At 43.4% G+C, this 26,753-nt stretch overlaps 1 protein-coding gene across 1 annotated transcript in view; it reads right to left on the bottom strand.

Moving 5' to 3' along the window:
• Window positions 1-26,753, bottom strand: part of LOC119746392 — an 81,644-nt gene that overhangs the window by 21,792 nt on the left and 33,099 nt on the right. The window contains exons 20-41 of the mRNA XM_038223309.1: window positions 26,287-26,463; window positions 24,995-25,237; window positions 23,206-23,448; window positions 22,118-22,300; window positions 21,090-21,238; window positions 19,832-20,117; window positions 18,967-19,386; window positions 17,383-17,610; window positions 16,239-16,424; window positions 15,237-15,559; window positions 14,025-14,145; window positions 12,902-13,182; window positions 11,422-11,578; window positions 9,816-10,232; window positions 8,368-8,796; window positions 6,971-7,402; window positions 6,217-6,302; window positions 4,192-4,531; window positions 2,366-2,571; window positions 1,825-2,062; window positions 1,196-1,382; window positions 408-631 (exon numbers count right to left, since the gene is read on the bottom strand). Of these exons, the coding sequence (XP_038079237.1) occupies window positions 408-631; window positions 1,196-1,382; window positions 1,825-2,062; window positions 2,366-2,571; window positions 4,192-4,531; window positions 6,217-6,302; window positions 6,971-7,402; window positions 8,368-8,796; window positions 9,816-10,232; window positions 11,422-11,578; window positions 12,902-13,182; window positions 14,025-14,145; window positions 15,237-15,559; window positions 16,239-16,424; window positions 17,383-17,610; window positions 18,967-19,386; window positions 19,832-20,117; window positions 21,090-21,238; window positions 22,118-22,300; window positions 23,206-23,448; window positions 24,995-25,237; window positions 26,287-26,463 (5,556 nt within the window). The remainder of the gene's footprint in view (window positions 1-407; window positions 632-1,195; window positions 1,383-1,824; window positions 2,063-2,365; window positions 2,572-4,191; window positions 4,532-6,216; window positions 6,303-6,970; window positions 7,403-8,367; window positions 8,797-9,815; window positions 10,233-11,421; window positions 11,579-12,901; window positions 13,183-14,024; window positions 14,146-15,236; window positions 15,560-16,238; window positions 16,425-17,382; window positions 17,611-18,966; window positions 19,387-19,831; window positions 20,118-21,089; window positions 21,239-22,117; window positions 22,301-23,205; window positions 23,449-24,994; window positions 25,238-26,286; window positions 26,464-26,753) is intronic.

Below are 26,753 nucleotides of genomic sequence, written 5' to 3'. Positions count from 1 at the left end.
AAAATTTTTTTTGCCCCCCCCCAAAAAAAAATTGTGTTCTGGATCCGCCCTTGGTCTGGGGCACCTGTGTAGTTAGAGCACAGGATTCATGATCGTGAGGTTGTGGGTTCAGGCCCCGCCGTGGCTATGCACGTTGTGCCCTTGAGTAAGGCGTTTTACCTCAATTACTCCTCTCAACCCAGGTGTTAAATGGGCACTGGCATTATTCAATACTGGGAAGGTAACAAACTCGCTGTGGAGGAGGTGTGGCGATGCCCCACAGCAGCATATGAGTCTGGCCCAATCGCTAAAGAAAGAGAGATGGGCACTCCATTCCTGTCAACATAGGTCCATCCCCTTTACCTTTACTTTAGTCTGGGGCCTAAAATATTCCTAAAAGACTTTTGAGGCAAGAAGGAAAGACTCACTGATGCAATTAGTCTCAATGCAACTGGTCAGATCGCCAGCCAGATTGAAATCTGGCTGGGCCTGGCCGTTCTCCCGCAGTGTCACGCAAATGTACCGCATCTCGCTGCAGGCGATCCGGCTGAAATCCATGGTGGCCACCAGGTCCTCTAAGGTCAGTACAGAGTCTGGAACCAGATCTCTGCCCTGCACCGTGGGATCGATAGTGGCCTCACGGACTGAAGACCTGAAGAAACAACCAAAGGAAATAAAACATCAGCATGTTGATTTGAGAATTAAAGTGGTTGAGATATTCTTACCCCTGCTCAATGAGCTTATAATCTTTCTTGGATCTGAGCCAACTCTCTAGAAAGTATACACAGTCATGCTGTGACGATTCTGCTTTTATTCAGTTTGGATGGCTATGTTCTCAAGCATGTATATACACATGGAATGCATTGCCTAATTCTGTGAATGTAAATATTCAAATTAGCTGGCTTGTGTCTACGGTCATAACGTTTGAAGCAACAAAGTTGCTCAAAATCTTAAGAAGGGCGCATGACAGCTAACTTGTTGTTTAAAGTTGCAGCTCAGTGGATAATATACATTTTGAGAAAAACAGAGAAAAATTACGCAAAATACGCAGAAATACTCCTCTTAGGGTTAATGTATTTGACAGGACAGCAAGGAAATTTGGTTTGTGCGCACGAGTATATCCCGCAACAAAGTATTGGGTGCTAACAGAATGGTGAACAAAACTGCAGAATTTTACGGTTAGAAGTGCAAAGAAAGTGGCCCAACTTAGACTTACGTAGCGCCCGAGCCGTCAGGTTGGGAGCTGACAAAGACGGTGGCCGCCCACAAGTTGTCCCCGTCGATACCGGCGCTGTTTGGCGTGGCGGTCACGTTGACATCCAAACTGACAACTTGATTGGGTCTCATCTCAATGAGCGGAGGGATTGAAACAATGGTCGGCATCACTTCCATTATGACGACACCTGTCACAAAAATGATTAGATACACGTAAAGCGTAAAAGTAAAGATACGAGGAGCCATCTTGAAAACTGAATTTTTTTTCACACTGTCTTCTCTATGTGCTTTCTTCAGGCTTTCGAGCCACAGTGCCCAGGGCGCTTTTGAAGAATCCTTGGTTTCATTACCAGAAAGAAATCGAATGAATAAAATGAATAAATAATATAACAGAGATTTTGCATGCTTCTTCTTTTTGGGTGGCCGTTGGTCTTGTATGGGAAGAATTTCATATAAAAGAGATTACGCATTACTAGTTCAAATGGACCCCCCAAAAAAGGCTTAATTTAGGACATTAATTATTTATACTCACTTCCCAGTGACTTGGGGAGTCAGTCAGTCAGTCAGAATGTTAGTCAGAAAGTCAGCTATAGAACGGTAGGCCCTCGAGTCTTATAAACTTCTACTCACCATTGCACAGAGATTGTACGCACGTCCGCAGCTCGGCTTGGCTGCCCGGCGATTCAATGCTGTAGAAAGGCTGGGCCGAGTCACCACGCCACACCTCCACGCACAAGTAGGTCATATCGGAGCAGTACTTGTCTGAGGTATCCAGGCTGACCTCCACGCCAGTCAGCGTGCTGGTCGCACTGGCCACGATGGGGACAGCTCCCTGGACAGACGTCAGGACGGCATCCTCCTTTACATCCTGAAAAACACACCCCATCATACTCCATCAATAGTTAGTCAAACCAGGCCTGCAGGACCAAGGGGGGATTGATTTCGATGGAGTTGGGGAGATTAGGGTTAACGAGGTTCATGAAATCTTTAGTCTTTGGGAGATCTAAGTTCGGATTGACTTGGGGAATCGCGGGAAAGCAAATCGTGCATTATGTGCCCAACAGATGGAATATTTCCCCGTGGTTGCTTTGAAATGATTCATAAGGAGGAAGATAAAGCCAACCCTGAGACAACTCCAAGACTTTGAAAATGTCTATTTCTCCCCTCTTACCTCCGGTATGCCGTTACCGTTGCTAGTGGGAGAGACAAAAGCCCTGACTTTCCACAAGTCCTGCCCCATAATGGTGGCCGATTGCGGAGTGACATCAATGTTGACAGTAAACACGACCTCGCTGGCAGCTGCTAGCTCCTTCAGTGGGAAGCCGTCTGACACCACCAGTGCAGATCCTGGTGGTGACGGATACTGTAGATACACACCTAAAAAGAAAAGAAGCCAAAGAGATTTGAGCAAAAAAAATCCAATAATATAACAATTAGCACCTGTACTACATAACGTATATTTCCCGAAGATCCATCGGCCCATGGGGTGCTCGGGCAGTTTGAGATATTACAGGGACTAACCGGCAGGGCAGTTTGGGATGGTACAGGGAGTAACAGGCAGGGTGGTTTGGGACGTTACAAGGAGTAACGGGCAGGATGGTTTGGGACGTTACAACGAGTAACAGGCCGGGTGGTTGGGGACATTAGAAGGAATAACAGGCAGGATGGTTTGGGACATTACAACGAGTAACAGACAGGGTGGTTGGGGACATTAGAAGGAGTAACAGACAGGGTGGTTGGGGACATTACAAGGAATAACAGGCAGGATGGTTTGGGACGTTACAACAAGTAACAGACAGGGTGGTTGGGGACATTAGAAGGAGTAACAGACAGGGTGGTTGGGGACATTAGAAGGAGTAACAGGCAGGGTGGTTGGGGACATTACAAGGAATAACAGGCAGGGTGGTTTGGGACGTTACAAGGAGTAACAGGCAGGGTGGTTTGGGACGTTACAAGGAGTAACAGGCAGGGTGGTTTGGGACATTACAAGGAGTAACAGGCAGGGTGGTTGGGGACATTACAAGGAATAACAGGCCGGGTGGTTTGGGACGTTACAAGGAGTAACAGGCAGGGTGGTTTGGGACGTTACAAGGAGTAACAGGCAGGGTGGTTTGGGACGTTACAAGGAGTAACAGGCAGGGTGGTTGGGGACATTACAAGGAATAACAGGCAGGGTGGTTTGGGACGTTACAAGGAGTAACAGGCCGGGTGGTTTGGGACATTACAAGGAGTAACAGGCAGGGTGGTTGGGGACGTTACAAGGAATAACAGGCAGGGTGGTTTGGGACGTTACAAGGAGTAACAGGCCGGGTGGTTTGGGACGTTACAAGGAGTAACAGGCAGGGTGGTTTGGGACGTTACAAGGAGTAACAGGCCGGGTGGTTTGGGACGTTACAAGGAGTAACAGGCAGGGTGGTTTGGGACGTTACAAGGAGTAACAGGCAGGGTGGTTGGGGACATTACAAGGAATAACAGGCAGGGTGGTTGGGGACATTACAAGGAATAACAGGCAGGGTGGTTTGGGACGTTACAAGGAGTAACAGGCCGGGTGGTTTGGGACGTTACAAGGAGTAACAGGCCGGGTGGTTTGGGACGTTACAAGGAGTAACAGGCAGGGTGGTTTGGGACGTTACAAGGAGTAACAGGCAGGGTGGTTTGGGATGTTACAAGGAGTAACAGGCAGGGTGGTTTGGGATGTTACAAGGAGTAACAGGCAGGGCAGTTTGAGGTGTTACAGGGAGTAACAGGCAGGGTGGTTTGGGACATTACAAGGAGTAGCAGGCAGGGTGGTTTGGGACGTTACAAAGAGTAACAGGCAGGTCAGTTTGGGACGTTATAAGGAGTAACAATTTAGGCAGTTAAGGAAATGAGTTATTCTCAACAACTAATAGTCAGTCAGGTATTCAGCTAGTTAATCAGTCAGTGACTCCAACAGCCAAAAAAAAAACTGGCTGGCAGTTCAGGTCCAGCCAAATTACCAAGTAAACTTCCTCTTACCCGAACACGTGAAGGACTGGGAAATGACGACATACTCCACATCATCTGTCCACTGTATGGTAAATTCCGGGTCGGCGTCGGGGTTGGTGATGTTCACGACGAGAAAGCGGACGTCCGAGCACGCCACTCCCGTCAGGTTCATGTTGGCCTCCAAGCGCATCGCGATCGTCTCGCCTGGATACAGGTCCGTGTCCGCATCGCTGCCGACAAACGTTCCCGTGGTGACCGCAAAGAATTCCGTCCCTGGCGCGAGAGGGTCATCTGCAGACAGCTTGACCTCGGCTGACCACAGGTTGATCCCTAAGGCATCGCCGCTATTGTCGCCAGATGTTAACCGCACCTACAAAAAAAAAAAGGAGGGAAGGGTCATAATTAAAGAGCCACTATGTACGACAAGAGGGACAACTCTGATCTCAAACCCGGGTAGGTAGAACTCGTCAGCCTAGGACTGCTGTCTGCCTAGGAGAAGGACAACTCTGATCACAAACCCGGGCAGGTAGAGCTCGTTAGCCTTGGCTGGCAGTCTATACTCGTAGCTGTTTGCATGCGACAGCGGCCACACCCCTGGCAAAGTAGTTTCAAAGGGTTAAGGGTATGTCAGCCCTAGCATGTGAAGACTGATTCTCAGCAGAGCGAGCGGATGAGATCAACAGTGGATCCAACGGTCGTGAAGAGATAAAAACAACGTATTCAACCTAAATGTAAAATAATTTGACCTAAGCTGTTAAGGCTTCCAAAATCAATTTGAAATTCGTGTCGTAAAATTATCGAGTTCTTTTACCATAATCTGTGACCTCAGATGCTTATTTTCTGACAATGACCACATCATCATAGCTTAAATTGTATACATGTATAATAAATATTCTTCATTCTTATTGGGAGTGTACTTGGATCATTCTATACATTTGTGGGTGTTCCACTTTTTTTTTCCTGTCCTTGTTACATTTGGCAACAATCATTTTATAATTAAAACTGTTCAACTCTTGACTGGCAAATTACACAAAGTTCCAAGGTAACAGGGACAGGAAAAATGTCACACTTTGGACCCTAAATTTATAGAATGACCCAGTTCCATGGAGATGGTTTTTATCAATTCCTGGCAGGAGCACAAGACTGTTTCCTTGGTTATTGGTCATCAAAATAAAATTTCTCAAAAGCCCAGCCAATGACAAGAGTGCCGAAATGTTTGAAAAGTTAGAGCAATCTGAGTAGTATACCACATATACAGGGTGTTTCATAAAAAAGGAAACTGAGCTTATTTTGTTGATTTCTCGGGTATGACTAATTATTTAGGAAAATGGTAACCACCATCTGTTACATAACAATGTCTTCTTTTTCTTGACACCACGAACTCCATTTTACCGTCATGGATGACTGAGCACCAAGTGATGTAACTGATGCCAAAAATGGCCTTGTACCACATGCACCATAAGACCAATTGACAGTTATCAGAGAGAGAGACGTTATCAGGAATGCGTTCACAGCAATGAGAACCAGGGCAGAGATTTGCGTTGAAAGGAATGGGGGGCATGTTGAAGGACATTTGGGTTAATGGGGACAGTGATAAACCTTGATATGTTTTAGCAATTGAATAAATGACTTTGATAATGACGTCCTGGATTTTGTTATTTTCAACATGCTGAAAACTGTCAATTGGTCGTATGGTGCATGTACGTGGTACAAGGCCATTTCTGGTATGTGAGTTACATCACTTGGTGCTCAGTCATCCGTGACGGTAAAATGGAGTTCGTGGTGTCACGAAAAAGAAGACATGGTTATGTAACAGATGGTGGTTACCATTTTTCTAAATGATTAGTCATACCCGAGAAATCAACAAAATAAGCTCGGTTTCCTTTATTTTGAAACACCCTGTAGTTCTATATTACCAATTAAAAAAACCCTCATCATCAGAATTGGTCTTTCTATGCAGAATTCAACTGATGATTTAGAAAACTGTCGCAGTTCAAGCCTTTCTGATTTCTGGGTGTTTTTCTGTCCACGGATGTAAATTATTAGTGTACTTACAGTCATTTCCACTGGGTTAGACATGGCATGCTCCACGAACGGAATTCCAGACTGGATGGTCAACTGTTGGTTCACAATTCTGACACCTGGCCATGAAACAAAAAAGAAACTTAATTAATTGGTTTTCACTAATTACGCTACTAAAAGTTATACGTGTGCTCAATACGTGTGCGCTTCAAAAAGTGGATTTTTTTTTCTTCTAATGAATATTCAATTTGTATGTTTTCTTTTAATGAAAAAAACTAATTCATTTCAATTTCAGGTGTCTTCAAAAACTCTGAAAGCAGGCTTTCATTTCGGCACATGTGAACTTGCCCTGCGAGAGCCAAATTCTTGTCTGGCATCTAATACTTCGAGTTGCCTCAACATATTAACAGCAATCGTTGGAGGATTTGGCAGGATCAAGGCAGTGCCTGGTCACTCCTCCAATGAACACATTCAAGAAATGTCAAATGACTTTGGAAGATTGAGGCTGTATCAACTTTTTTACACAGAGGCAGTGGTTGGATTTTGAAGGATTGAGGATGCATCCTAGCAAAAAGGCCAAAGGGGTTAGGGTTAATCATTGGTGTTGCTAAGTACAAAAATGGGCTAAGCAAAGAACAAAATGGTACCAGCCAATGTCCCATTCATTGTAAGTTGCATGTGACTGGTCTCCCATGTAATGTTCGCTTTGCACATACATTTGATGAGTACTATTTTCTGCTTTGTGCTAAACTCTATGTAATTCGTCCCAGGTTTACGCTGTACCCACCAACACAGTCAAGGCGCTCACTGCACGCCGTCACAACGGGATCGTCCACATCGGGGGTCAGTGTGAACGGTGGGACGGGGTTGACACCCTTCATCATCGTCACACAGATGTACGGAATCTCGTCGCAGCGGGCCCCGCGGAGGTTCAAGTTGGCGTCAACCGGGAGCGTGTAGCGCTGTCCGGCAGAGATGGTGAAGCCCGGCGGAGGGGAGTAAGGCACAATGACCTGGTGCTGGGAGGCTTCCACCCCGGCCCTGTCGGGGCTGGCCGTGGCTGCGACCTGCAGACGGAAGAGGTTGGTGGGGCTGGCGATGCTGGCCCCGTCGGGATGGGTGTTGAAGATGAGGTTGAAGGAGACCGGGTGTCCGGGGTCGTTGGAGATCAAGGGTTCGCCGTTGGTCACAGACAATTCAGAGGACACAATGTGCAAACCTACAGACACAAAAAAAACACCAGAAAAAAATGTCATTCTTCAGCTACTTAGGCATGGTCGATATCAGATCTTTCAATAATCGATATATTGAAAATCCAAAATCAAGAATATTTGATATATTGATTGTCCATGTAAAAGTTAAAGACCATAAAGATGACACTTTGATACAAAAAACAAAAATTTACATTAAAAATGTAAAGTCCAAATTTTCACCGCCTTTTTTATGGAGCATTTTGCTCAAACTTTTTTCAACAAATTTCAGCACTGAGGTTTGTCAAGAATTTGGGGTTTGTAGTTTTAAAGTGGGGAAAATCACCAATTCCAGTCAATGCAGAGCACCAAAAGCGACGCCGCTTGGCATTTCACGAGTTGCCGCCGACTTTTATTATATCATACAGCAAAGGATAAACACAAAATATAAGCACAAACAGAGATTTATTTTGATGATAATTTGATGCATTTTTGATATGATTCCTCAATATTGTTAATTTTAATATTTCAATATGATTATAAAATTGCCTGGCAATATTGATACCAAAATAATATCGAAACAATCGAGTAATATCCATATATATCGACGGTGATTACAGCTACTACCAACAGGGTCACTAGGGAACAGGGGTTCCCTATCAGTCAGAGGAAATTCTGGCTTGCACAAGTGGGACTTGAACCAAATACCTCCTGCTAACTAGTGCAGACATCTTTACCATTTGACCATCAAGCTTGATTGGATCGACTTGCCGGCTCAAGTCTGATATAGCAATGGCACTGCGATATATATATTGTGTAAGATGGAATGTTTGCTTAAGTGATACTTTTGCAAGCAAGATCCCATTTTACATTGACTTTTCTCAAACGCAAATCCGGCATATTAACAATTTTAACATTTTTACTTTGAAAACGCACACACTGTTATGAAAATTAAATGCATTATCTGGTCAATTTCTACAGTTCAATGTCCTACCTCTGCACTCAATTTCCTGGGAGTCTATCAGCGACGAGTTGCCGTTCACGGGAACCAAGGTGAAGTCCGGTGTCGGGCTGAGTCCCTTGCCCAGGGCCACGCAGACGTATCTGATGTCCTCACAGAGTAAGCCCTGCAGCCGTATCGTAGCCCCGACGTTATTCATCAACAGGACTGCCCCGGCCACCAGATCCTTGTTGCGATTGGTCAAACTCAGCGGTGACGTCATCCGGTCGGATGTCTCCGTCTGGCAAGTGGGCTCATCGCTGAGGAACACGTCCACCGACCACAGACCGGTCCCCGAGATGCCCGAGGCAGCGGCGACCGAGCGGATCTCCAGATTAAGGTCAAAGGTCACATCGTCGTCACTCTCCACTATCAGGCTGCCCGCAGTGATTCTACTAATTTCAGTCTGGGTCACTTCAACCCCTGTAAAAAAAATCGACGAAATTTTGAAGATTGGCTTTTTTTTCAACATGAAGAAGTACTTTAATAATTTTCAGTCTTTCAAATTTGAACTACTAACATATTATTTGGACATTTTGTGACAACTTTTTTGGCCCACTCTATCAATAGGGTGGGAACTTGGTGATCAAATTAAAATTTCAAAGAAGCACAAATGGCCAAAGTGCAAAAAAAAAATTCTTGAAAATCAGAAGTTAACCTAACTGCCCTGAATCCTTCAAAATCCTCTTTGGAGGATTCGTGGAGGAATGTAGAGGATTGAGGTTACATGGCAAAAGTGCGTTACATGCACTTTGTCAAGGTCTTGGGCCGGACCTTGTGCTGTTTTTGCTCAGTCATGCATAAATATAGGCCTGGATTATGCTTGAAATCCTCCGTAGTCCGTACTGCTCCAGAATGTCACTGGCCAAGCCTCAACATATTGACAGTCACTACTGCATGATTTTGTAGGATTCAGGCAGTGGTCACCCCTCCACAGACCACATTTAAGAAATAATGGAGGAATTGGCAGAATTGAGGCTATAAGCTTCTTTTCATGAGGCCAATTGGAGGATTTTGCTGAAAGAACGCACACTTTTTTGAGACAGTGGACAGAATTTTAAAACAGTGGTTGTGTTGAAAATGCTGTCACTTTAAAACTACATGAGTGATTTGAATGATTCTTGTACTAAAAGAAAGCTTATAAATTAGGCTTTTATATCCTAGATTTAGAAAGTGCCACATGCAGAATTTCACTAAACCAATAGTCCCGACATTTGGGTTTCGCTTTTTTTGACAATGGTATGATGATATACAGATACGGACCGCAAATAGATGAGCTCAACTTTATTACAAGAATATTCAGACACACAAAGACACCACAAACAGACAAGAAAAAGACAAGGACAGAGTAGCCATTTGAACCAACAATAACATTACAAATAAATCTATGACAAATCTTGGCTAGTTAAGGTGGTTCTTTCGGAGAGATAGCACCAACGTACCTCTGCAGACTATCGGGACTCCCTTGAGGATATCGCCAAACAGCGTGAAGGGGACGGAAGACACGTCGCCTCGGAAGACCTCCAGGCAGACGTAGACGTTGTCCCAGTCAGGGCACTTCATCCGGTAGTTCATCGAGGCGGCGACGTTGAAGTCGATGGTCCCTCCGGCTGCGAGGTCCTGATCCTCCTCGTTGGTGTTCACCGTGGCTGGCGTGAGAGCGACCTCAGCCGCGTCGCCCAGACAGTCCTGGGCGTTGTTCAGGAACGCCTTGAACGTCCACAGGTCTACGCCGGAGACGGAAGTCTTGTTAGCGTCGGAGGTGAGGGAGACGTCGAAGGAGAACAACTGACCGTCCTGGTTCTCGCGGAGAATGTCGCCGCCGGTATTCGTCAAGTCGAAAGTTGTGATTTTCACGCCTGAAAATATAACCTCTTGTACTTACACATGGTGTTCACTCATTACATTATTCTGAAGACATACTGATTTGCATCGTAATATCGTAATCGTGTATTGTTCAGACACTGTTTCATGTCCTACCTGAGGCTAACATAATTTTTGTGAAATGTTAAACTTTTTTTTTTTAAAGTTCATATTGTGATTTCTCAATTTGAATTATAACCATGGCAATCTGTAATTATGAACCATGAGTAATATGAAAAAAAAATTAAGTTAAGGAGAATACACGAGAAAGTGTGGATTCGTAATTTCAGAATTCATGAGGCGCGAAGCGCCGAGTGAATTCGTAAATTAAGAATCCACACTTGCGAGTGTATTCTTCGACTGAAACCATTGCGTCGAAAGAAGTATTGGTATTAACAGTGAGTGGAGATGAAAAGACTTGGGATAAATGTTGCAACCTGACGCCACTTCCGCGATTGTGTACAAAGTCTATGGAGAGTCAATAATTTTTTTAAAGTATTTCCAAACAAAATTGGAAATATTTCTCAGTCCCAGATTCATGTCTTATCATCATTTTTGCAATGAATGCTCTTCATTGAGATGATATATGGAGGAAAAAAGTGGCGTCAGGTTGCAACATTTGTCCCGGCTCCTTCTGTTGACAAATTGATAGTTCAGACGATGATTTCTTTCTGACTCGAAGTAGGTTTTGCATGCAGTGACGGCAGAGAATCTGACAGGGAAGATGCATTGGTAATTGCGGAAGGAAATTTTCACGCAGACGGTCCTATTAATGCTCATTATAGAGAACAATTGTCCGACGTGTTCAAAGTGTACACTTTACTAAAGATTTGTCGTTCCGAATCCACACTTTGTGACCAGCGTAACAGATTTGTAGTTCCGAATCCACACTTTTAACAATAGTGTGACGTCATAGCAATGGTTTAATTACGATTAGTTAATCACATATTCAAAGCAGACAGTACTTTGCATGGGATAGGCTTAAAAAATCATGAAAACTTGTACAGTGCAAGGTCACAGTATTGATCCTACTATTACATTAAACTTGTAATTTGTATGCATGCAAACAAGAGGCCATAAAAACAGTTAATTGTTAAACATTCATGAAACATGTTACAAAGAATGGAAACAAGAAAAATGTTCCAAAATTGAACCAAAATGAGACAAACTTCAAATTCTCCCTACCATTGCAGTCCATTTCTACACAATTGATGAGTCTGTTGTCATCAGGGACTCCTTGTAGGGAAAATGGAGGACTTGGAGTGTCCCCTTTCAACAACTGGCCGCAGAAATACTGTGTCTCGCGGCATTCCGTGTCCGTTTGCTGAAGATTCAGAGTCACCTGAAGAGAACAAAAAAATAAACAAATAAAAAAAAACATTTTTAAAATAATTTAAATCCATCTCAACTTGGTCACAGTATGCTGCCAAAGTTGCGATGTCACTCAAAAGTAAACTCGGCACAACCACGTACTTCAACAGCCAATGTGAACACAGTGTTTCGCCATGGTAACAAACCAAAGTTTTCCAACTGGTTTGACCCTCCTTCGGGAAGAGAAACTAACTACTAAAAACAACAATATTGGTATACAAATATTGAGTGGATCAGCATGGAATGGGAGGAATATTATCGCAAGGTAAAATCTGGACTTTTCCATTTCACGAGGCCAAGCCGAGTGAACTGGACAAGTCCAGATTTTACCGAGCGATAATATTCCTCCCATTTCACAATTTAAAGCCACTCAATATTTGTTTTATATAACTGACATATAGATCATTGTCATTTGATATATGTGAACTTTTTTTTTCAATACAAACCTGGAGAAAAATGTATTGTCTCTCCCAAACCACCCCTTCACCAAAATGTTTGAACCCAACACTGTAGCGCTGGCTCTTTGGAACAATACGCGCAACGCTGAACGCGCACACCAGCATGCATTTGCACACAAATACTACGTCATGATCCTAACTGTTGAATAGTATTTCCCATTCCCCATGGGTGCGCGACGGATAGTGCTTTTTGAGCCGCGGCGTGAATGGGAGCAATAATGAATGTCACATGATGTGAGTTCCACCAATCAAATGACAGGGATCTGTATGTCGGTTATATAATACACACTAGTGTGATGACAGTTAGCTACAAAGCACTAAACCATTTGGGGGAATTATGTTGTGAAAATACACTATGGGATGTAACACTGTTGTACAAGCATCACATTCACTGTGTGGACTTCCGAAAACAAAAGATGTCCAAATAATCCAGTTTTCAGATACGCTGTGTGGACGTGTCCACGTGCACAAAAGGTTCCCCCTATCTGGAAACAAGATAAAAGGCATTTTTGGGTTGGGTTATTTATTGCAAAATTTAAGAGAAACACTCCAGGGAATCATAGTTAAAAAAATGGGTTGAAAGAGTGTGAGAAAATGACTTTTTTTTTTACATTTTTTTTTTAACTACATGAAAACAAAGGAATGTCCACACTAGGGTAACATAAACAGAAGTATGTGTGTGCGTCTCTATATGTGTGTGAGAAAGTGTCCAAGAAGTGATCCTGACATAGGAGAAAGTGACTTCAAACTTTCACAGTGCAGAAAGTGGGCTCACTTTCTCGCCATCCAAATAACGCCATCCAAACTTACATAAATACAGCAAAATGAGCACTTACCGATCGACTGGAAAATTGAAATATCAGACCAGGAATAACAGGGGCATTCATCTGAGATGTGGTCAAGGTCACATCCGCCATATAGGACGGAGGTTGGTGGGTTCCATTCATGCGACGATTGGCAAAAACCTTCATCTTCCAAAGCCCTGTGCCAAAGATTGCTGCAGATTGTATTGAGGGGGTGGAGGAAAATCGGAAATCCACTGTGTGGACGGCTGGTTTCTCAACTGGTATCAGCATGCCGTTGCTGATTCCCAGTGTGGTCTCTTCAATTTGCACACCTGACGGAAAAAAAAGAAGAAGTTTGATCAGGTTCAGAGATTTTGTAAATTTCGCCTCAGATTATGGGCTCCGAGTCAAATGACCTATCACCGTTTGCGAGTTAGCCACGACCCTTACACAACCTTATGGACATTTTTTTACGCTAAGGTTTGTTTGTCTCAGATGTTGCGAGTTCCGTGTCCATTTGTATATTAAATTGGACATTATTTCACAAGCTGTGTTAACGCAATTCTAACGAGATTCTACCGCGATAGGTCAATTAGAGTCACTGATATTTGAACACCACCTAATATCTTACAGAATGGAAGAATGAACACAAGGCGCCTGCATATAATGGATCCAATATTAAAATATAATGCATGGTACCCAACAAACAGCTTCTCCATGGATCTACGTAATTTGTCTCGAATACTGTACTTCATCAGGTGTAATAAGGTAGAGTCCAAACAGTCGTACCCTGACTTGGCGTTTGGGGACTTTATTATAAGAACTTTATTATAAGAACTTTAACTATTACAGTACTTAAGACCTTGAGTATGTAAAACCATAAAGGATCTATACTTTGTAAACTTAGAACTTTGACTTGGAGCTTGTCGAGACAGAATCTTATTCATCATGGTATATTTTGACTCCCATTTCATTCCGTTCGTCTTTGTTGCTGAGCGACTTCCTTAATGGCGTGCCACTACAGTAACAAACGCACTTCACCTCCAAGATGGCTGCCATGCAAAAGATCTATCACATTCAAGAGTCCTTCAATATTTCATGCTCTGTTTTGTTTTCACCATTGAGGGGGTGTGCAGAATCTAAATTTAAAAAAAAACTGGAAGGTGGTATTTACCGATGCATTCAACGCTTTTGCAGCCAATCAAAGCAGACTGGTCGCCATCCTTTGCAGACAGAGTGAAGAGGGGGCTTGGGTTGGCATGCCTCTTGAGCTTGACGCACAAGTAAAGACCAGTCTATGCACAAAATAACAATCACAGAAACCATTCAATATAGTTTTTCTCCGATGTGCCTTTGTTTTGTTCATGAGTGCCATTCTGTACCGACAGCCAAATATACGCACATTTTCAAACAAGGTTAGCATATACACTTGGTATTCCTTTTGTGAATTCTCTCCGTCCACTGCTACCTGTATCAAAAGTTTACAATAATGACCGATGCGTTGTCTCTTACCACTACGGCAAAATCACACCTCTGACATTGCAAAAACAAAAGTTTATGGCACCACTAGATGGGAATGCCAATTAAGTTGAGCATGGGTCAACCAGGAACGAACAGTGGTTTGGAACACATGCCAACACCAGGGATGTAATGGAGTCCATCACTAGTCCCTGCAAAGCCATCACAAGTCCCCCACAAGTCCGCCAGTCCCAATTCAAATCACAAGCTATTCAAATGAGCTTTGACAGAAGCATTCCTTTGTTATTATTCATCCATAGTTCCTTGTGACTGGACTTGTGATGGAGTTGTGAATGGACTTGCGACTTGACTTGTGACTGGACTTGTCATGGACTTGACTACATCACTGGCTCATACACTTACTTTTGATATTGCTTGAGTCAAGTTGTGCAACAAAGTAACCTCAAACCACCAAAGTCCTGACTTAACCTGATTTTTGCAAAAGGCAAAATTTTTCACCAAATTTCTGATTTACAGCCAAATGCCATTGGCAAGAATATGTCTTGCTGAAACCTATATGTTTCAATACTCTGGGGTGTGCACTGGAGCGTAAATAGTAAAGATTAGGCCGTGCACAATGGCCAATTCAAGATCAACCCACGGTCTGCCTCCACAGACTTGACGGACTTTGTGTGTGCGTACAAAAGGCACGAGGGTTTAGCGTGTTAAGACTTCACTCGGGGGTGAGTCCAGGCAATCTTTGACGCCTTAACCCGTCAGCCGTGCCTGTGTATAAAAACAGCCAGTGCTCTGACGCGAACTGGTTATAAAACTTAAAGGAGCAATAGTTGCACCTGAAACCTCTGAATGCCCTACTGAAACTTTTCAGTTTCTTTGTGCAAGGCCGCAAATCACCAATGTCACTCACCTCAGGGCAAACTAAGTTGGACAGGTCCACGTTGGCCTTCGCTACATTGGTCAGTTCCAAATCTTGTCCGGCCGACAGATCGGTATTCAGCTGGTCTGGCGTGAGGTCCATTTCAGCTGAGCCGATAGTCGCATCCACGTCTCCGTTTGCGTTAGGGGTGTAGTAGACGGTCAGGGCCCACAGGTCACTGCCGGTGATGCTGGCCCCGTCCGCGGCAGAGGTGGAACTGACCGACAGGACGACTAGCTGACCGGTAGTGATACGCTCTGTGACGGTACCGCCTTCTGTGATGTTTGTGATGACGGTCGACATGATCTCCACTCCTGCATTCACAGACAAGCAAGAAAACAACATCATATATTGTGGGTCACACCTACTTTTTTTTTTTTTAACCTCTATAATGCCGGATCCGACAAGATCCAACAGCGACATTTTTCTGTGGGATTTTGTTGCCTGAGCTGTGACCAAAAGATATGGTAGATTACAAAACTGTTAGTCATTGTTGAATTCAGCACAGTTTTTACAAAATCTTTGCAGCAGGGTTAGGGTTAATAGTACAAGGGGAAGGCAATACCAACCTTGCGCAAGGAAAGTATGATGTTCGTGACAGAGCCGATTAACCACGATATCTAATTAACGATTCAGAGAAATGATCCCAAACTCCTAGTCTGAAATCTCCTTGACCATTACTAGATGATGGATGCATAAGATTTGAAAACTGAATTTTCAGGTTTATTCACTGGGCTCTTCAAAGCTCGGTCACAGACATTACACCATGCTGGAATTGCCTGGCAAAAGATGGACTATGGTGAAAATTGGGATAAGCGCAAATTATCCTATATGCCTTTAAATTTTACTTTTATGTAGCTTGCTGCTCAAAGTATAAAAATCTTCAAGTTTGTTCAGAGACGCTTTATAAAGATGCGAGGTTTGCTGTAGCACAGTGTAGTTCTGTGACGATGTTTAGTTCCACGAAATTTCATTATAATGACCGATCCTTACCGCGGCATTCGATGTCCACGCAGACGTCACTTGGGGTAAGGAACTCTAAGTCAAATTCCGGGTCAGGGCTTGCCCCCTTGGCAAAGGTCATGCACAGCTGGGTCAAGTCGCTGCACACCATGCCGTTAGGAGTGAATTTGACGGGGAAGATGTTCACAAATTCGGTAGTGTCATCCGCCTCTAGAGCTGTTTTGGAAAGAGCATAAAAAAGTGGATTATCACAAGCCTAGGGAAAACAGTCATTCTGGCCATAACAGTCTGGTTGCCAAAAAAAGAAGAAGAGATGGCCATATTTGACAGTGGCCATATTTGAAAGTGGCCATAAAATTAAAATAAATGGTAACCAATAAGAAAGTATTACTAAATTGTGGAGAAGTGGCCACGAGAGACAGAAAACAAGTTTCCACAGTGACCAAAACTGGCCATTAACCATAATAGGAAGTTGGCTGTCGGTGGCCACAGCAAACAATTTGCAAATTTAGAAAGTGGGCAGGGGTGCTATAATGGGCTGGTGAATGTAAGGAACAGGCGGCCTTAAAAATGGCCTTAAAAACTGTAGAGAGTGGCCAGGGAGCTATAATGGGCAGGTGAAATTTTGAAGCTTATTTTCTGTACAGTTTGGCTGCTTCTTTCAACAGGGCTGCTTCTTTCAACAGGGAAATTAATTAATAAGTACACACAAAAAAAGCCTATGTATCCACCATTATTGGTGCTCAAGGCGCTACAACATTATTACCCTGCTCATTGGGCCAATGAAACATTCCCAATACCATCTCAGCTCTCTGGGGACTATACAGCTCGATGCTGCCATTTCGGTGCAAAGCAGCTAAAATCAGCCACAATAACCATCTCTGCCTCACAGGTACCTGTTTACTCCTGGGTGGGAGAAGCAATGAGTGACAAAGTGCCTTGCTCAAGGGCACACGCACCATAACTCCAGGCTGGACTCGAACCAACAGCCTGCAGAATTACCTGCAGAATTACCTGCAGAATTACCTGCAGAATTACCTGCAGAATTACCTGCAGAATTACCTGCAGAATTACCTGCAGAATTACCTGCAGAATTACCTGCAGACCATGAATTCAATTGCTCCAGACCACAAGGTCATGGCGCTCCAGACATTGCTAGCTTTCCAACACTCACCCATGCTTGCCAGGGGCTGTGTCCAATACTCTTCCGAAGAGTCCAGCCTCGACGTGTTGGCCGCGTTGCGAATCTGAAACCACGGCGAGGCCCAGAGCCCCGTCCCGGAGATATTGGCCGACAGGGCGTCGGTGGTGACGTTGAGATTGACGCGGAGGTTGTTCTCCTCGTTCTCCAAGATGGTGTCTGGATAGTCAACCTCAAAGGACAAGCCGCTGATCCGAACAGCTGGAAAGCGATAACAATAATACCCTCGATAAAACCTGGCTTCATAAGCTCTAGATCCACAGGCAAATTTGCGATATAATTTTCTATTAATGATCCAAAAATCCTTCAAAATACATCACTTTAAAGAAAACCCTGAAATACTTTGTGAATTCAAATTGAAGGGAAAATTATTATTAAAAGTCAAGTTCCACCTTCCTATAAATTGCAAAATCTTCTTAAGCCTGTTGGATTTCAAAGGATATGGAAGGGTTAAAGTTGACGGATTTCACCCAAAACCTTATAAAAGTTTTCGACAACATTTGAAGGAACTTTTCATTAGTTTTTGACCTATGGTCAGAGTCAAGTCTAGGAGAGAAGGAAAGAAATGCTGCATACTAAACTATTTTGAGGGGGAGGAATTTTCTTTTCCAGAACTTTGGAAGCATAAATGAAAGTATTTTTACCACTTTTCAATGTTGAATTGGGATCAACTAGTGATTGACTAGTGATGTGACTTCAGATTGGCTTGTGATGACTGGATTAGGATGTCATATATCTATTATGTTGTAAGCCTTGGTCAAGGTGTTCGTTGACGGTGTCCGTGATGGAATCTGGCCGCTAATGTTAACACTAGCGGCGCGCTAGGCATACACACACGGTATGTACGAAGTGCAAACTGCCTGTTGCGGCAACAAGAAATTATGTATCGGATGGGGAAGCACGAATGCCTTGGGACAACGGATCGCATTGGCTTATGTTTTCTTATTTTGTCGCTGTATCTATTTCCAATTATACTTGGTCTACAGACTTCAAGGGATGTATCCACATTGTCAAGCTGTATCCATGTAAAAATATTAGCATCCACGACCGAGTACTGAATAAGAATCTCATATGTATTGCATATGAGGTCATATCGCTGGAAATCCAGCAACAAAATAAAGAAAAACATAAGTCAACTGCGAACCGTTGTCCCACGGCGTTCGTTCTTCCCCAGCTGATTTGCATAATTTATTGTAGCGGCGTGAGGTCGCTGTTCGCGCTTCGTATGGACAGTGTACATGTATGTATGCATAGCGTGTGGCTATAGTGTTAACGTTAGCGGCCAGATACCAAGGCTGCTTTGTTAAAGATAGATAGCTCTGGGAAGCTTACGATAGCAAGCGATCATGGTACAATGCCAGTCCTCCACGGTGAGTGTAAAGTATAATTTATTGTAGCCATGTGAGGTCGCTGTTTGCACTTTGTACGGATAGTGTACATGTATGCATAGCGTGTGGCTAGTGTTAACGTTAGCGGCCAGATACCGTCCCAGACACTGTCAACGAACACATTGACCAGCGCTGTCATATTACAGATAGATAGCTCTGGGAAGCTTACAATAGCAAGTGATCATGGTACAGTGCCAGTCGTCCACGGTGAGTGTAAAGTCAGGACTGCTACCATCCGCCTTGTCAATCTTGACGCACAAGTAGAAGGGGTCGGCAGCAGAGCACTGGACCCCATCCAACGGCAGAGTCACCTGGACGTCCGTCAGGTTGGTCCTGGGGCCGGTCGGGTCTATGGCACGGTTCGCGTTCTCAGGCGAAAGAACAACCACGGTCTCGCCGAAGCTTTCGCCAGACCCATCCCACATGCTGTTGAGGGCAACGGTCAGATTCCACAGTCCGGTTCCGGTGACGCCGCCCGCCTCGGGGTCCGCCACCAGACCGAGGTCAAAGGTGAATGTGGCGCTCGGGTCTCTCTCCTCAAAGGATAGTTCTCCATCCACCTCAAAGACGACATCGGTAATGTTGACGCCTACATTGTACAAACAGCAAAATGGTTGAAAAAAAATAATTTTAATGCTCGAAACCTTCCAACATGATTTTCTTTAACCATTTTGGTGCACATATTATTTGGATTACATGCACACTATAACGTTTATTCCGCGGTCGCGACCGCCCTGTCTTGGCCGCCCTTTTTCGGATGATAAAGCGAGAGAGAGTTATGACACATACTTGAATCTTGAATGGTGTCTGTCAGTGTATATAGGCCTACTGCAACAAATATGACACCCACTGTCTGATACTTTCAAGACTCATCTTCTATGAACAGCACCCTCAATAGTAAGATTGTGTCCAGCTCAACCACCCCATGGTGAGCACCGAAAAAGTCCTGGCTGCTATCCAGCACTGAGTAGTCTTTTTGTCCAACCCCCCCCCCCCCAATTGCTAGTTGCCAAAGTAGTCTACAGCGACTTTACCTCTGCAGGTTATAGGCGTGCATGTCAAGAGCTTTGTGTCATCCCTGGCGCCATCCCAACCCTCAAGGAGGTAATTCCGTGAGGCTGCTGGGCCCTTCGACAGACGCAGGCAGAGGAAGTTCTCCGTCTGGCATGTCCATGTGGTGGTGTCCAGCGTCGCCACTGCGTCAACAAAAGTGATGTCACCGCCGGCCGTGACGGGCTGGCTTGCAGAGCCTCCCGGTAGGGTCACGTTTTGATCCGGGCCTCGGATACCCCCGCCAGTAGCCGAGTCTGCCAAAAATGCCTGAAGAAGAGAAATTTCCAGACGTGAATATTCATAGAACTCTGTGAAGTTGCTCTAAAAGGTGCTTGTCAACAAATTAATCTTTTAATTCCTGATTTTTTAACAGAAAACCGATTTTTTTTAAATTTTGGGCATCAACTAACCTCTGGAAAAAGGTGAAACTCAAAATTTTGGGTAAAACTCAAAATAGCACGGGGAGTTTTAATTATCAAAGCCTAATGTCCTCCATCAGACTTGACTCCATGGGGGCATGCACGTTGCTTCCCTAACCACCAGCCGGCCGTGAGGAACACGTAAACTATACTGACCGGCTATTCAGAACGTGCTGCACTTGCATTTTGAGGACTGCACACCCTATATGTGCCCGTGCATTATCTCCTGCACGTCACGTCATGTACGAACATTTTTTTTCAAAACTGTCTGTACGATTTGGATTATGGAAGCCTTATTTTTCGCCCCAAAAGAAAGGGGCAACAGAGGTACGTACATTTAATATAAATCCTTGCTAAATAACGGGACGTCGAAATCTCATGTTTGAAAGGGGTTAAGATCGTGCAAGGCATGATGGGTCCAACATGGCACAGCAAGATCGCAACCATGGGAACAAGGTTGGTCCTTCATGTACCTGACTGACTGTGGCTTTTGAGTCGGGCAGTGCTGTCATACAGGTTTACCCCGTAACACCAATGAATGGGCTGAATCCATCCCCCTTAAACCAGATGCATAAAACTATCTCCAGTGAATAGGTATTATGAATCAACTGAGCAAAATATTGTGTGATCTGGAAGGTCCAGGCATGCAACTGGGAATTAAAAAAAAAAAACGAGGAAACTCCAAACCACACAAGACTTTGTACAGTGTTTTTCAATTTGTAATGGCATTCATAAGAAGTGAAATACCGGTACGAGGAAAAGTTGCATGCCAGTGGAACCTGCTTTACTAGGCTTACCCAGTTTTGCTGCTTGAACCTACCTTCAACTGGAACAGATCAGTGCCGCCCGACCTAACGCTGGCTCCGTTTACGTCTGTGGTAAAATCTACCCTCACTGTCATGGGATAGGCTGGGTTTCCTTCACGGAGCACAGACATGGTGTCGACCATTCCGCCCGTCACACGCACGCCTGTAAACAAAAAGGCGTGATTCCAAAATTTTAGATTTCCTCATCATAGTATTGAAAGAGGTTGTTGATTGCTGAACTCTTATGGTCTTTATGAACCATCAGGGAATGGATACAATGTAGTACAGTAGTCTTAGCTCCAAGACATCCTCAGCAGTGTGATGCTTCAGCGCACACCGATTACTGGACTGTGCAGCAAATTCACTGAAGGGAGTGCCCTTAACACACATGCCAAAAGGTCGCAAAGGAAGTCTTGGGAATTTCGTATTTCTGTTAAGGAAATTACGAGCAGAATTGCGTGTGCATCTGCAAACGTGTGTGACGTAAGCATGTCTGGTTTCTGTACGTGCTGCGGTTTTCCAAGCCATGTGTCTACAACTTGCAAGCCAGCTGTTGGATGAAAAAATGTCGACCACGTGGACAAATCAATCAATTTGGCAGCAAGGAAACTGGGCCTTGGAAGGCTAAAAATCAGTACTACAATTTGGACGTGGCCATGATTCAACCTAATCGGTCAACCGGTTAGCGCTCAGTGCCGTCGATTGGACTTGTATTTAGTCGCCTGACTAACAGTTTACGGAAAAAACTCATTTCTTTCCATCGATGTGCATGTGCTGTGCATTTTACATATTAAGTCACGGCTGTTGCAATGCGAAATTCCCAAGATGTTCTTTACGTGCGTTTTGCCGACCGAGTGGTTCATGAATAGAACATGCGTGCTGCTGCACAATACAAAGGCTGTCCTGTCTATCACAAACAACCTTGCTAAGAACGTCTTGCACCAAGATTAGTAGTGCAGCTGCTAATGGGTTAAAGTTACCCCCCAAAAAGAGATGCTTGCTGTAATCGAAACGTTTAAAAGGGTTAATAGGACAAACCAACCTCTGCATGTTACTGCAGTGCAATCCAGTAGGCTATTCTCGTTGGGGACTCCTTCCAACTTGAAGTTGTAAGGGGGAGAATCACCGCGATAAACCTTGACGCACAGATATTGCAGGTCAGTGCAGAAGACGTCAGTCAGATTCAGGCTTGCGGTTCCAGGGTTATTCAAGGAAGTGTCAGCATCTGAGGACAAATGAGCAGAAATCGAGAATAACTAGAATAGGTTATGGTTCAATTTCTTCTCTGCTTACTGTGCATAACAGAAACTTCCGTGCATATGATTAGCCTACTTCATGGGTTAGCAACGAACAGGCATGCAACTGGGAATTTATTTAAAAAATGAGGAAACGCCAAACCACACAAGACTTTGTACAGTGTTTTTCAATTTGTACCATTTGGTATTCATGAGAAGTCAAAAATGAGGAAATCAGCAGATCCGAGAAAACGTTGCATGCCTGAACGACTTTCATAAACAAAATTGACATCTCACTTGTACATGTGCAACCTTGCATGAACACTGCAATTTTGGGGGATAAACAAACATGTCATGCGGTCCTAGTCAAATAGACGGCAAGCATACAGCATCACATGGGGATTGTTTATCCTAATGGGCATTTCCGTAAATCAGACATACGTATCAGACACTTTAATGAGCTGCGATTGGAAAAGCGAATGTAATTAATATTTGATGAGTATAAAACAATTAAGATTCCAGGACCTTAACAACCTTGTACATGTACATCATGTGGTTGAATGTATGTTGGACTGCCCTGTTTATTCTGTTCCACTATTCACTGCTCACACGAGATGCCAAATTAGTTTATTCTTTTCCTGTGTAACTAAGGACTCTGCACTCTGAATTTGTTAACTAGTGTAGGTCATCAAAAGCGCAGAGTTGTTAACAAAGCAATAAATTGGGTTAAAACCTCACAAAATGAGTACAAAAAGATTTCTGCTTTTCGCACACATGAAAAATAGCGTACTCAGGACTTCATTTCGATTCATCAGCCCGTTTGACACTGTGTGGTTGACAAACTGACAGTTCCATCTGATTTCTCAAAACATATTGCATGCTACTTTCTACATACCCGGGTTTACGCCCTGCGAAGAAAAACTGACATCCAGCGTTGTCTGAGCCACTTTGGGTCCTGAAGTGTCTTCCATGGAGTTGCCAAAGATCACCACTTTGAAGCTCGCATCAGTATCTGGTAAGGCTGAGGTGCCAGGTGCCCCTGTCAAGACCAGACTGGTCACCGTTATCTGCTGGACCCCAGAATCCTCCGTCAAATCAACGTTGTTAATGGTGAGCACCGTGTTGGAAATCTGCACTCCTGTGAAGTACAAGAACCACAAAAGCTATGACTTTATGCACATCTCCTTCAGCGGTAGGGTATGAAAAACAATATGTGACCCGCTCCGCAAAAATGAGTCTTTTGTGGCAAAACTGACAATTTGAGTTAACTACATTAATAAAATGGGAATGAAATAAGCTTTCATTTGGTATATCACGGACCTCTCTAGGACATTTGGTTGCATTGTTGTGCTTGTTTCATTCTGTAAAGTTTTTGCAAAGCTAGAAGTGTCTCAATGGAGAAAAAAGGCTTTGAAAAATGGCAAATACACTGTAACTAATCAAGAAAAGCACCAAAGATTCATAATTTGTTTTCTTTTTCTTACAATTTTTACATTTCTGTGTAAGATATTTGAACTAAAACTATCAAACAACCAAAATAAAACAAAAACAAAAAATCCAAATTTTGAGCAAATTTTTACTGTTTCCATTTCAAACTGGCAAAAGCTTGAATTCAAATTATGCGACATCAGACTCATTTTTGCAGAGCGGGTCACATATTTGACTGGTTGTAATCATTCTAAAATGATCATGAACCTGTGAGATGCAGTGCTCATTACTGCTACTGAATCAAACTTTTGAGTATCTGACTGTGATTTGCCTTTTTGGAGTTATGACCAACTTGCAATTGACTCGTGATTGACCTGTATTTTGACTTGTGAATCAGTTGTGATTGACTTGTCTTCTGATTTGACTTGTAACTTGCTTGTGATTGACTTGTGATGGACTTGTGATTCACCAGTGTGTTAACTTGTGATTTAACTTGTGATTGACTTGTCTGCTGATTTAACTTGTGATTTGATTCGCAATTGACTTGAGATGGACTTGTGATGGACTTGTGATTCACCGGTGTGTTAACTTGTGATTTAACTTGTGATTGACTTGTCTGCTGATTTAACTTGTGATTGACTTGTGATTTGATTCACAATTGACTTGAGATGGACTTGTGATGGACTTGTAAATAATTAGTGTTTGACTTATGAGTCGACTTATGACTGACTTGTGAGTTAATAAGTGGTAAACTTATGGTTTAATTAGGATGGACTTGTGATATGAGTTGTGATTGCATGATTGACTTGGTATTAACTTGTGATCAACTTACGATTGACTTGAGTTTCACTTGTGATTTGACTTGTGATTGACTAGTGATTGACTAGTGATTGACTTGTGACTGACTTATGACTGACTTGTGATTTGGCATGTGACTGACTTATGATTGACAAGTGGTTGACTTGCAATCTAACTTATATTGTGATTTGATTTTTGATTAACCTGTGATAAACCTTTGATTTGACGTACCTTGTGGTTTGACTTGTGATTCACCTTTGTTTGATTGACCTGTGTTTTGACCTGTGATCAATACTGATTGACTTATGCTTGAAATGTGATTTGAATTGTGAATGACTTGTGACTGACTTGCGATCAATTTTATGATGGATTTGTGTTCAACTTATGATTGACTCGTGATTTGACTTATACTTGAAATTTGATTTGACTTGTGCTAGACTTGTGATGGACCCTCTTACCAGTGCAGGCCAGACTAGTGCAGGCAATCCTGGCGTTGTTGGTGTCCGTCAATGAAAAGTTCTTACTGGGGCTAGCCCCTTTCTTCAGCTCAGCACACACCCAGTGGACATCCTCACAGACCCGATAAGGACTTAGGTCCAGAGTCGCAGCTACTCTGTTGAATTCCACGGTGTCCCCTTTGCTCAAGGGAAAGTCGTTATCGTTGCCCTGCAGGGTACCAACTGTCACAGCGAGGCGGTCTCCTGTAAAAGATTTTATCAATAAAAAAAAAGGATATAAAAAATGTTATCAGAAAGGTTTTGCAAGCGAGCAGATAGGTCATCAATTTGTGGTCTGATGACGTCATACGCAACTCACTATCCGCTACGTGTGTTCACGGCACGGATATACATTGCTCGGTGTCAGAGTGAAATGCATCTAATTTATCAATCGTCATCCTCTTGTTATGATTTATTTAATCAAGTTTGATTAGTTTAAAGGGAAGGCAAGAACTCTCTATTTAGGAAGAGGTTTTACACAACTGATTTTTGACTCCATCTTCCTCCCCTCAAGAAATAAAATTACAATGATCTTTGAATCCACACAAAAAATTTTGTTCTAGAATTCAGAATGATGTTAACCCAACCCTCCATCATTCTCCAGGTGGTTTTAGAGGATTTTGGAGGATAGAGGCTGAATGGCCAAAAAAAAGGGGCCGGTTGATTTTGCAGGATTCATTGTGTCGAGTTTGTAGGCTGTACCCTACATTGTTTATGTTCGGTCATGCATAATTGAGCCCTGCATTATGCTCAATATCATCTGCACTGCTTGGGAATGTCATCGGCACTGCCTCAACCCATTAACAGTGATTATTGGAGGATTTTGAGGGACTGAGACAATGGTCACCCCTCCACTGAAGAAACTCAAGACATTGCGGATGATTTTGGAGGGTTGAGGCTGAATCCAATTTTTACATTTTGGCTACTGGAGGATTTTGTAGGATTGAGGATGGACTCTAACCTGATGGGCCAAGGGGGTTACGGTTAATTACTTATACCCAAAATGTTCAGTATACTAGCAGTATTAATTCTAGTGCTTTATTTTTTTCTACATTCAAATCTTACTGCAAACAACATGTCTCAGTTTTAAAATGTCTGATGTATAAAATCAGAAAGGACATAAATAAACATATATAGACAAAAAAGAGACTGATAACGTGTGTTTGCATCCAATGCCTAAATGCACCCAAAAAAAAATGGACTCAAGACGTGCATATGCAATGGTGGCTTCGACCCGTAATGTCTCAACATACCTGATCCGTCCTCTTGGTTGTTGCCAAACACGGTGACAGACCACAGGTTGGTGCCACTGATGCTGGCACCGTTGGGATCCGACGTGTAAGAGACATCGAGGGTGATGGGATTGCTGGCACGGCCCTCCAAGAGGGAGCCGGTCGAGGCACTGATGGCACTCTGAACAATAACAACGCCTGGAGAAAATAAAAGGAAACAAAATTTAGCTTGCTTCAATGACTGAAAAAAAACACACATAAAAGCAAACAAAGGTAACAAGATTATAAGATGGAATTTTGTGTCGGGGTGATATAAATCAAATTAGGTTTTGCCCTTCACCGACATTTTTAAACACTGTATACTCAGTGTGTTACCTCCCGAGTGAAAGTTGGAAAAAATCACTCGGGTGGGACTCGAACCCACGACCTCCTGCTTTCTAGTGCAGATGTCTTACCACTCGACCACCGAGCTAACGGGATCGGTTGGC

Source organism: Patiria miniata, unplaced genomic scaffold (genome assembly GCF_015706575.1).
Source record: "Patiria miniata isolate m_02_andy unplaced genomic scaffold, ASM1570657v1 HiC_scaffold_12, whole genome shotgun sequence".
NCBI classification, from domain to species: Eukaryota; Metazoa; Echinodermata; class Asteroidea; order Valvatida; family Asterinidae; genus Patiria; species Patiria miniata.
Note: the sequence above shows the minus strand (reverse complement) of the source record. Positions and strands in the feature narration are given on the sequence as shown.